At 41.9% G+C, this 12,243-nt stretch overlaps 1 protein-coding gene across 1 annotated transcript in view; it reads right to left on the bottom strand.

The window, feature by feature from the left end:
- Positions 1–12,243, bottom strand: part of reck (reversion-inducing-cysteine-rich protein with kazal motifs) — a 41,999-nt gene that overhangs the window by 26,223 nt on the left and 3,533 nt on the right. The window contains exon 2 of the mRNA XM_027002961.2: positions 4,272–4,330. Coding sequence (XP_026858762.2) covers positions 4,272–4,330 — 59 coding nt within the window. The remainder of the gene's footprint in view (positions 1–4,271; positions 4,331–12,243) is intronic.

Here is a 12,243-nt window from a genome sequence, read left to right as displayed (position 1 = left end):
CAGGGCATCATGGAATGAGTTGAGCTAATATAGAGGTACCATGAGAATGTTCATCCCAGTACAACTGAAAAAATATCCTGACAGCAGTGAACAGGGTGGATCAGGACAGTGCAAGGACATGCCTGCAAGGACATGGACGTTTGAGGCTATTTGTATTTCTCACTCTTTCTGAGCACTGGCCACAGCTATTTTGGAGTGAAATGGCAAAATCTCAGTTTTACAACATTATCAAGTCTGAGGCCTCTCTTACCACCTCTGTCTTACTCAAACCAAATCAACAAATGATGAGTGGGTGTTTGAAAAGGACCATGCTACAGCCATTTATGAATGTCACAGAAAACTGGGAACACAATATCTGCCAGCACACTGGTTTGGAAGAGAGAGGCAATATCAGTTCTCTTGATTTATGCTTGTCTGATGAAAACCAGGCCCAAGAACAGCTGCCACAGGCAAGATGGTGTCATAGTTGTTTTTAATTTGTTTAGCCAGCTTTGGGTGGTTTGAATTACTCTATACATTTTACAAGAGATTATCTAGCAAACCTCTAGGACATTTTGTTATTTTTCTTACCTGAGCATCTGGCTGCCAGAACTGACCTAAGTTCAACACTCACCTGTGATTAATCATGTTTTAAAGAATTCTTTCAAACAGACTCAGAGTGATTGAAGTGATTGAATCTCAGTAATGACTGTGGAGCTGATAGATTTAAATGAGAACATCAGAGGCACCACTGTTTCACCTCAAGTCTCTCAAGGCATTTCTCCCATGACAAACCCGTTTGGCAAAATGATGACAAACAATTGACCTACAAATGCTAAAATAACCATACTGGCTTAATATAAGCTACTTGTCCTGTTTGGCCTAGTCTGTTTTATAAAAGAGGTGTAACAATACAGAAATTGGTATTCATGTACAATGCAATCTGTGTGTAATGGGATAGTAGCACTGTTGTCATTTTCTCTCTGTACTCCAGCACATTGGATATGAAAAGAGTTTAAAGTGCAGAATGTCAGTAGTGGTGGATTGCAACTTACAAATAACTGTGGAATGTATGGCAGCCTATTAGGTACAGTTTCAGAGTGCACGCACTTCAAAAAGTTGTTTTTATACACAGTCATTTCAGGGATACTTCAGCCAAAACTAACTGGACAAATGAACAATAAATTAAGTAATTTTGTGTATTTGGCTGTAAATTCTTTGCTGCTCCTAGACATCACCAGGTTTTTGGTCTTACCTAGTAATGCTAGGCTTGTTACCTTGTGATGCTACGCTTGTTACATGGTGACGCTAGGCTTGTTACCACCTCCTCTTCCTTTTGTTAGTTTGGGGAGCTTTTTCTTTAGTCTTGTCCTCAGTAAGTGAAATGCACACTCGGAGGGATTCAAGTTAAATGCCTGCATTGTCTAGTCAAGAGAATTTAACTTTTTAGCCATGAAAAACCACAGAGAAGAAATATATTATGGGACCTAGTGCAAGGCAAAGCACCTTCCTCTGGCTGTTAAACAATTAATCTGACTTTGTGCACTTAAGAATTCACTTTGCTGCAGAACTCAGCAGCAGCACTATTAACAGAGACGTGTGAATCAGACATAATATGCTCCAAATAAGGAGCAACTTCTTTCTTATGCCACACATTCTTCATTTCATCAGTCTGATATAGATTCATCTTCATTTTACATGTCCATTAAGCTTTGTCCCAAAACTCTACACATCTTTTATCTACATTTTAAGTAACCTGCCCTCTGTTCTCAAGACTGGCAAATGAGTTTATATGCTCACCAGAGTGATCCAGCTCTGCAGCTGAATTTGACACACTGTGTCTGTGATTGATTTATTCTGATTTTTATCCTCTTGATGGCCTGCTTTACTGGCACTGACACTTCTTTGGTCCTCATGTGGAGAGACAACACCACCAGACTCCAGGTATAAATGTTACATGTAGAATCAGCTCTGGACCTTTACATACCTCTAATGTATATGCATTAATGATGCAATGAAACACAGGTGGCCAAGAAACAAATAGGTAGCCAAACTGACCAATTTACAGTTTCCTAAATTGGGAAATATATATAAAAAGTCTCTGGTATAGTTCACCTACTATGGCTGTAAAGGCCTCTTGATTAAAGCTTGATAATAATTTTGTACTTCAACCTCATAGTCATGATTTCCTGTCAAAATCCAGTGTTTGTAATCACTACAAACTGTGCCTCTGTCCAGTTACTTACAGTCAGCATTGCATTAAAGTTCATAAGGTTGTAAATAAATATTAAGCTAAAAAGGCTTTAGTGAAGAAGGTTCGTGACTATAGTCTACATGTGCAAATAATAATGAAATGTCAATACAATATGAAATTAGATATTAAATTATGCGTATTTGCTGGTTAGATGAAATTAAGGTGCCCAGTCCAAACTGATGTATGGTAATTTCATACAGCCTGGAAAAAAACCCCTCATTGCATACTTAAAACAAGAGCAGCTGATGGCTCGTGAGTTCTTGGCGGCTCATCAAAGGAAACCTGCTGCACACTATAACAGAAAAGGACCAGAGGCACTGCAAGCAAATGACCTATCCAGTCCATTTAGAAAAGTTTTTTTTTCTTTCTCTCTCCTTTTCGCAGGCTAAATCATTGGCGGGTGCCAGGAAGAGCATCTAAAGAGAGACGTCCTCCTCCTTTCAGAGGGCTCTAGGCCTCGTCTCATCAAAGCTCCAGGCCTCCATTAAGATGAAATAGCTGGGCGATTACAGCCTGGCAAGGGGCTGACGCAGTCTGGAATCTCCTCTCTCTCTCAAAACACTGGTACTGTGGTCTGCCACCAACAAGGTGTTATTACTGTCCTAATCTCTCTTATTTTAGCCCTGCCTATTTGTGTTATCAATCTCTTAGGCTCAGTGATTTTACCTTTTCTTTAACTTCACATCCAGTGCATTTTTCCATTTATCTGTATTTCCAGACCAACGATCTATTTTTGTCTGTCATTCTGCAACGTTTCCAGTCATTTTTGCACTCTTTTTCTCACTTCTCAATTTCTCTGAATCTCAACATAATCATGCATTTGTCCAACAAGATAAACTGCTCTCTCTCTCTCCCTCTCTCTTTCTCTCAATGGCAGGTGCAACTGTGCACAAGGGGGATTCATGTAGTCAGTCTGTTGTCAGGACAGCCACTATAGACTGAATGGGACTTCTTTTTGTTCATAGGGAGCTGTTGCTGGCGGAGGGCTGAAGGTTAAAGTAACGCCACTGGCTTGGCTGTTTCTGATTGCCCAAAAGAGCCCTTTCAGACATCTCTTTCATGTTTCTTGGGGCTCTGGAGACAGACGGGAATCAATGAAAGTCTGCTTGGCCTCATCACATTCTGTTCTTGCAGTAAATAAAAGTAAGCAAAAGAGCCCTCACCTGCTCCACAGTAAGGCAAAACTTTTATTCACTCTCATTCTGTCTCTCTCTCTCTCTCTCTCTCTCTCTCTCTCTCTCTCACTGTTTCTCTTTCTCTCATCACCCAACTTCAAAGAAGGAAAAAAAACACCTCGGCTCTTCTCATCTAAACAGTCTATATATTCCTAACAGAGCTGACAGTGAGTGCATTGTTCAGCAAATAAGGTTTGCATTCTGTTCTCTAGCTAATGCTCCTTTTAGTATTCACAACAAGTGATGGACTTGATCTAGATACCCACATACCAAAAAATGTATTCATCGACTTTTGGTCAACAAAGAACTAAAGAATTGCATGGCTGTCAAGATGGGCCAAGATTCAGACTTTTGGAATTGGCAGCCTGAAAAGACAATGTGTGAAGTCTAAAAACCTATTCTGTAATCATGGCTAAATTTGGATCAATAAGAGTGAGCCATTGAATGCTTTCTTCACATTTGTGCCACATCAAGAAGTGAATTAATTAACCCCAATCAACGAATACATTAAAATCCATCTGCCAACCTCAAAATGTCATGTTACCGAACAATGTTTTGCAATGCCAGTTCTAATTTTCTACACATATTCCACATAAAGCTTAATATGTTAAGCAGTTGTACTGATCAAAAGGTATTTGGTACAGCTCAGTGGTTAAGGTACCACTGATTGGAAGATTTTAAGGTTGCTGGTTTGAGTCCCATCACTGCCTAGTCACTACTGTTGTGCCCCTAAGCAAGGTCCTTAGCCCTCAGTTGCTCAAGTTGTACTCACTCATAATTGTAAGATGCTTTGGATAAAAGTGTCAGCTAAATGCCATAAATATAATGTAATGGTATGTGCCTACCAGTGTGGGCTCTCTTACCTGATCGCATGCTTCCCTGCACTGAGAGAGGTCTGCAGCATAATGGCAGCAGGAGGAGTCTAGAGAAGGAAATGCAAACACAAAGCAAAATTTTGAATATCACCATAGACCTTGTGTTTAATGTTTTCATGTTTGACATCCAGTGGTTCATCTCTGCTGTATTTCATTCTTGTGATGTTAGATGCTGGGCCTAAAAGGGAATTTGACCTCTGCAATGGAGGGTCTGTTACCTGCCAATCCATCAGTAGGTGGCTATTACCCAGAGGTGTCGCCACAGTAATGTTTTCTCATTGTTTTCTCACTCAAATCACTGTTATAAAAACTATTAAGGATTTACCAAAAAGTGGTTTGGAGAACACACAAGCCAGTACATGCTTGGGCAGCATGCTCCTCTATTGCTAAATCTGTAATAAAAAAGGACACTTTTTTATAAGGGAATACACAAACTCCTCCATAAATTCAGCAACTTCCTTCAAGGAAGAGAAGTAATGTAAACAGACCTGCAGGTTCAGCGCCCCCCAGAGGTATGCAGAGGATACTATAAATATAAAGCACATGCTCTCTATGTGTGGATTCAACAGTTTGCTTATAACATTGCTTATAACAGGAGAGTTGAGGCTCTGAGAACCTTAGGAAAACATATTCTCATCTGTTTATGCTCCTCTAGAAGATGTCATTATTATCAAACTGGTGCGCTTTCATCTCCGCCCAATCTCGGCCCTCCTCCATTTGTGTCTCACCCGAGACCCGGGCCTTTCATCAGTGCAATTCGATCTGTTTCTTTTTCTTTGGTTCAGTCTGCCTCCAACTCTCTTCCTTCTCCCTTGCCAGAGGGGGCCAGGGAGATGTACTGAGGTGGCTGCTCCACTTAGTGTCACACAGCTGAAGGGCTCACCGCAGCAGCATTTGTGATTTCTGTTTGGGGGTTTTAGACAAGTGCATGGGCTCTGGTTTGTTTCAGGGTGGGGGTGCTTGGCAGGAGTCTGGTTTGGGGGTGGGGGTGTGGTGTCTTGGGGTGTTTACCAGGATCCTGTTGGGTCAGAGGTGGCACGTCTGAGGCAGTGCGAATGATGGTTCACATGGGGTGGGGTGGGGGGGTCACGTTTGAGGTGGCATGAGTGATGGCTCACGTGTGGGGGAGTGGGGGTGGGGGTGTCTGAAGCAGCTCGATTGATGGCTGACATTGGTGGGGCACGTGTCAGGCAGCACAAGTTCACATTGAGGGGGATGCGTCTGAGTCAACATGAGTAATGGTTCACATGGAGGGGTGTGAATGAGGTAGCACGAGTGATGGTTCACTTTGGGTCGGGGAGCATCACGTGAGTGATATTTCGCCTTGGGTGGGGGCACGTCTGAGGCGCAGGACACTTATCCTCTCAAAGTCTCTTATAAAGGAGATGCTACTCTATAATGAACTGACATTAATACTTTACAATTGTGAAAGACAAAATGTTTTAGTATGCATAAGTGTATACATGGATCTGAGGTTGTGTTTATAGGCTACATAGTAAATCAGTATTTTTCAGAATTCAAAATATGCTTTAGCAGTATTGGCACTGGTGTTCCTCTGGAATGAAGTAAGACACTAAATGAAAGTCTGATGGCTTCTCCAGCCTTTTGAGCTGCTTTCATGACAAGGTCATTAAAGTTGTCCAAAACACACAGTCATGGTGTAAGTCAGGCACAACAGAAAGTTCATGAAATGCTCAGCCCTGCTAACCTTAACCTCTGCTCAACTGCAATTAAGCAGAATTTGAAGTGTTTGTGTGTGTGTGTGTGTGTGTGTGTGTGTGTGTGTGTGTGTGTGTGTGTGTGTGTGAAAATGAAAGGTCGTATAAGTCTAGAAAGAGCATTAGTACAGTCTACACACTTCATGAAGTGATCACATTTGTATGTCTGTATACAACAATGAGACCTAACAGGAGACTTCTTGAGGATGGAGACTGAATTGGTTACAGTAAGATGTGGCATGCAACCATGCTGCCAAAATCACCAGACCTTACTATATGCTATTTATATACTGTATACATATTGACTTATCTCAGCATCTCTGTCCATTTCCATGTCAATCCCTCAAAATATGGATATTCCTAATCAATGTAAATAGTCCCATCATCAGTGCTTTGTCTCTATAAACAATCATTCTGACAAGCTTTGGGTCATGGGACCCAGTTCAGCTTTTCACCGCGACTCCACCATTGAAGGATACATGTGCTAGCATTTTGGGCTTACCCGCTACTGTGTCCCTGCTTTGGAAAGAAAAGTTGTAATGCCACCCACAAGCCACATCAAAGGAATTCCCCTTGGTCACCCCCTCCCCCATTCAACCCCTTCCAACCCCGTCTCACCACCCTCTTTGACCCCCCTAACTCCTCCATGCTAAACCAACCCTCTTAGCGACTAGCTACAGGAAGCCCCCTTTCACCCCTCCCCTTCAAATGTACTTTCCCAAAGCAAGTTTTAGCAGTGGGAAAGGGGATCCAGCAGCGTTTGGGTGAAAAAGGGGGTGTACTTGCCACAGCCTCTCACGCGTAGGGTGCATGTGAAAGTGAGTATTTGATGTCCAGAGGACCAGGCATCTCTGGCAGAAATTAAAGCCAACTTAAAAAGACAGATCTTTGACAGCCCCGGCAAAGCTGATCAAACATGAATGGGAACCAGACGGGAAGACAGAAGGAGCAAATGGCAGGCTGCGAAGGCCTACAGTGTGAGGACTTTTAACTCTGGACCCCTGGCCACTTCCATGTGCAGCCATGAGGGCTCTGGATTACATTTGGGCTCAAAGAGTCAGTGTGAGGAAGAGCAGACGCACAGATGCATTTGGCTCATGTGTGTTCAATCCAGAGAAGAGGACCAAAAGGGAGTAGGCTGTCAGGGGGAACTTTTGTTCCCATATCATCTCGCTGCAGATTGCAAAACCCAGACATTTGCATTCCTTCACAGACTGACTGGTCAAAGTGCCATGCCCTTACGCAACAAAGGGGTGAAGTCTGTGAATGTCCCAGACATAAACAGAGCACTGTGTGCAGAGATGCGGTAAACGCAGAAGGCTATGAGCTGTGAGTTAGTGTCTATTCGCACCTATTTCAGTTATGCTGACTAGGCTTAACCTACTGTTGATTTTGGCAGTGCTGAAAATACCATAGTCAATTGCCTCTGTTCTTGTCAAGACTAATTACTTGCCAAAGCTGTAGTGCCACCTCATTAGCATTACCTACAATGGTCCCGTGGACTATTACTGCAATTAGACAACATTAGCCAATCCTAGCAGCAAGTGCTGGCAAATCATAGCCAATGCCATATGTATGTGAGGTAAATCTGGGAGTGATTCTTTTAAAGTTAGGGTTTGAAGTTGCCTCTAGCTCAGTGTAATGGGGAAATTTCTGCGCAGTCTAGCTGAGGACAGCAGGGCAATATGTGGAATCTTTGTGGATGTCGGCTAAGTCCCTTAACGAGCTGCCATTTTAATGGCCCAACTGGAGGTGCAGTGGAGCACCGATGGCAAGTTGCGGCTCTCGTCTTCACCCCGTCTGCCCGCCAGTAGCCTTTGTGCTCTCCGCCCTGAGAGAGGAACGCATTCAGCCCAGGCCAAACAAATTGCAGTTGCCATGGAAATTGATAAAAGCCATAGCAACGATAAGCGCCTGTGGTAGTAATGCTTGTTTGTATTTTTTTTTTTTTTTAATGAAAATGTAAAAAAAGTCCTTTTCATTTCTTACTCAGCTGAGGTTTACTATGAGTTCAGCTGTTTATGTTGTTTTGGGTGTAATGAATCACCCAGTGAACCAGGACATGTCCCACTGTGAGATTCTTAAGATCTTTAATGTACACTGATGGTTACACACAGGGCAGCTAGTGCTCATCAGAATGCTTCATGTCAGGGGGCCTTGTGGCTGCTAATGAGCAGGACAGAAACAGGTCCAGCAGAAAAAGCCACTGTACCAGAGGCACATGGACAGGGGTAGAGTCTATTGTAACAACACAGGAGAGTACAAAACACATTAGCTAAATCTACTCACATAGATTATTTTGAAGAACTGCCTTGTGGTAATAACAATACATTCAGAAATTAAGCCTAGGTTGAGACGAAGCTTTTTAACTAAAATGGGATATATAACAATTCATGTGACTAGATTATTTTATTAGTCATCAAGCCTGACAAAAATGAATCTTTACCAATGCTTACCATGTGACAGAATTCACACTATTTGGATGAGAACGAAACAGGGGCCCTTTGCTTTATGGCCATCTGAACTCATCTTAGGAAATTGTCTTTTCTGAATACCAACAGCTATGTTAGTTTTGAGGCAATGCACTTTCAGGGCAATACAGGAGCAGGATTAGTCTGCTATATGTCTTCCTATTTACCCCTAGGGTAAAAGTCAAACACTTGCACTACATGGTCACCAATGGTCTTAATTCTTCTTAACAATGAAAGAAAGCATTGAAAGCAATTATTGCATGGAATATCACATTATTAAATATACATTATTATACAGTAATACCAGCTTGATATTAGTTCAACTATGACCTCACATTACAAACAAATAAATAACAAGTAACATTACAGATATTACAACTTAATGTAAGGCTAAATCCTAATAGTATTTCACATACACTTTAGCCCTACAATTTATTACAGAAAAACACCTTCTGACCATACTGACTAAAATATGTGCTCATTCCTTGGAACCACACCAAAACATGACATAGTGAGGTTACAGAAACAAAAATCCATAAGAACAAAACATATGGTAAACTGGCGGTGCACTCAGCTTGGGTATGGAGAGCAAGGGGAGGAGAGGGTGAAAGAGCAGCTTGCAGGCAGATGTGGGAGACCCCCAGTGGGAGCTGCTACTACAGACAGGTGAGAGGGGAGTGGGGGCAGGTCTTGGAGGGGACAAAGACTCTCTGAAATATGTGCTGTTATACGCTGCAATGTGTGCTGTTCAACTAAATTCAGTTCAAAGGGCTTTAGGCACAAATGGTTTCCATCATGCTAGTATATATATAGTCTATTTGTATGCAACCAAAAATCTAATAAGTTTAAGATGAAGATGGCCTGAACCAAAGGCAAAAAACAAAAAACTGGCAAACTTAAAAGGTTTATGAAATATTTGCAATATATCTATGAATATACCTGTTCTAATAAATAATAATGCAGAGTTTATAAGTGTTCCTGGTCTTTTTACTATGGTTGCGCCTCACTTCCACCGAATTGTGACTACTTCTATCTGATCAACAACAGAAATCCCAGGAAATGTTAGCCAAATTTCTGTAACCAAACTTCATGGCAAGATTCTACATGAAAGTATTTTACATGATGTTACATGAAATGATTTTTAAAAGATTAGTTTTAAGAGTTTAGTACGCAAGAAAATAATTCTTACTGAACTAGTAAGGATGCATCTTAATGTGCACATATTGAAATCCTTTTTTCACAGCCTAAAACATAAACCGCTATATAGACCACTGCAATGTTAGTTGTACAATAAGTATCTGAGTAGAAATAGCTAGAATGGCAGCTACATGAGAATAAGCGGTGTTTACTTAGCAAGAAAAAGAGAGAGAGAGAGAGCAAGCAAGGGAATGGGAGGAAGGGGGTGAGGCTTTAGAATTTGTAGTTGGAGATGTGCCCTAGACAACTCTGGAGATAAACACTAACCTAAATCAATAAAACTAAAGCGTGATAGTGGCCTGAATGGGGTCTGAGGTAATCCTTTTAAGCTTTCAAGAGGCACACATGGATACTCACAGGGGGGTAAAGGACAACAATGGAAGTGCACGCAGCTGAAATGACCAGACTGACTCTGGGTGAAAGTCACTCATTGAAGGCAGTATGCCCATATTGACTGAGGTCAAGTCTCAGCTTGCAGTTAAAAGGAGAGTGAGGGAAAGGCACTACATTCTGAGAAGACTGCTGATCATTTATGGCAATTCCTATTTAAGCTGTAATTAAATCATTAAGTCCAAGTGAAGATCCCTTAACACAGACTTCTTTGCAGATGCCCCACAAGGATTTTTTACTTCCCCAGGACTTGGGTGGCTTAGGTGGCAAGTGCTCATAGACAGACTACAGTAGACTAAAGACTACACATCAACACATGCACATACATACACACATCAAATTAGCCTTTGCTTGAAAGACACCACCTCCTCCTCAAACTCCATCTACATCTGTGTGTGCATGACACCATCCGTTGAGCGTATGGGCCACATGGCAGCTCCAAAGCAGTCAGCCTCCCTATGATGCACACATGGTGGGCGGTTATCAATCAAGCTGGCGTGACGTGTGCCTTCCTCACTGTGAATGGGACATCTGCTACAGCAAAGGCGATGGCGTTTCCTTCTGCACACTCCCAGAGCTCCTGCCATGGGCATGGAAGAAGGAGGCCCTTTGCTATATGACTCAACAGGGAAGATCAGAGAGCTCCACACATGGCAGATGCGGCCTGCATGCACACAGTGATCATTCTAATAGCAAAAGAGTCAGTAACACCGATGAGAGTTGTTCTTCATCTGTTCATGTGAAACAGGTGTGTTTCAGTGATGGATGCAATTCTTTTGCACAGAACACATCATGTATAAGCAGACAAAATGACTTACTTTCTGTACTTAACTTATTGAAAATCTCAGTGCTATCACTATAAAATATCTTCAGAATGAGATTTCATGTCTTTTTCCTGTGAAAACCACAAACATGGCTGAACCAGAGAATTATGCATTTGTCTTGCATAGCCCAGTGTCTTTTTGGAAAGGACAGTGATTTTCACTTGGCTTCCATCTATAGAAAATCCAACTCTAGACCAGACAGTCCATGGGCCATTTTCTATTATTTTCATACATAATTGCAAAGGCTATGCAAAGGCTAGTCCCCAAAAGGACTGCAGTTATGTGGCTAAGCTTCATCATGTAACCACAATGTTTGAATTTCTGCGTATACACTGTAGAAGGGTGTGTACAGTAGATTCTTTTTTGGCTAACTGAATACCTCATTCCCATCCTGAGGTCAGATTTAAACTTTCATAGATCTGTTTGCTATGTTATGGTGAAAACAAATAGTTGCTACAATTAAACTGAACAGTATTGACTAAAAGCATGGTAATCTGAACAGTCCATGATGCATTATACTCTTCTTTCATGTTAGAAGTCGTACTGCTCCGAGTGAATTTTAATTCCAATGGCCCTCGTTCACATCGTGCTGCAAAGGTGATAGTGCTGCAGAGGTCTGTCTGGAATATCAGCTAAGCTTAACAAAAGGGTATGTTTACAAGCTCTTGGCCCTCTCTCGTTCAGAGCCAGCCCAAGCTAATCACAGTTCATTCCAGGCCCACAAAGAGTGTCAAAATGTGCTTCCTATTTTCCACCATATAAACAGAGGGTTTGGTTGCAGATAAAGATGGAATGAGAAGGATATTTACTCAGTGACAAAGAAAGTCCAAAATAGAAGTTATCTGCCTAAATGTATTCGGCCGGTGGAATTTCGAGATGGCTCAAAACATTCCTTGTGCTTCCTGCCAATATACTTCCTGTTTGCAATTTTTTTCTTCCCTGTGCTTTTCAGCTCTGTTCAGGGCTGCTTTTCTTCCACAGTTGTAGTGAAAGGCATACCACAACTCAGCTTTATGCAAGAAGAATGGACAATAATGCTACAAGTCTTAAATTCAACAGCTATTTGCTTCTTTGTGCCAGCTGAAATGACCGTGGCCACCCTTTCCCTCCCATCTTTAGAATTTGCCGAGTCGTAAACACGTCCGATGTTGAATGGTGGACTCTTGTATGCTTCTGCATTCCTCCATGACAGACCAGTCCTTCGTGGCGAGAGCGAATAATGCCTCAAGGTCAAAGGTCACTTCCTGTGCATTAATTAATTGGCTTTTGACATGAGCAGAGGAGACTGGGTGTGTTCTAAAGTGGAATTTTGCCAAAGACATCTGTTATTTCTAATTACATCTCCAAGTTGAGATACTTA

The sequence above is a fragment of the Electrophorus electricus genome, chromosome 10 (genome assembly GCF_013358815.1).
Source record: "Electrophorus electricus isolate fEleEle1 chromosome 10, fEleEle1.pri, whole genome shotgun sequence".
NCBI classification, from domain to species: domain Eukaryota; kingdom Metazoa; phylum Chordata; class Actinopteri; order Gymnotiformes; family Gymnotidae; genus Electrophorus; species Electrophorus electricus.
The sequence above is the reverse complement of the archived record's forward strand: the minus strand, read 5'-3'. Positions and strand labels throughout refer to the sequence as shown.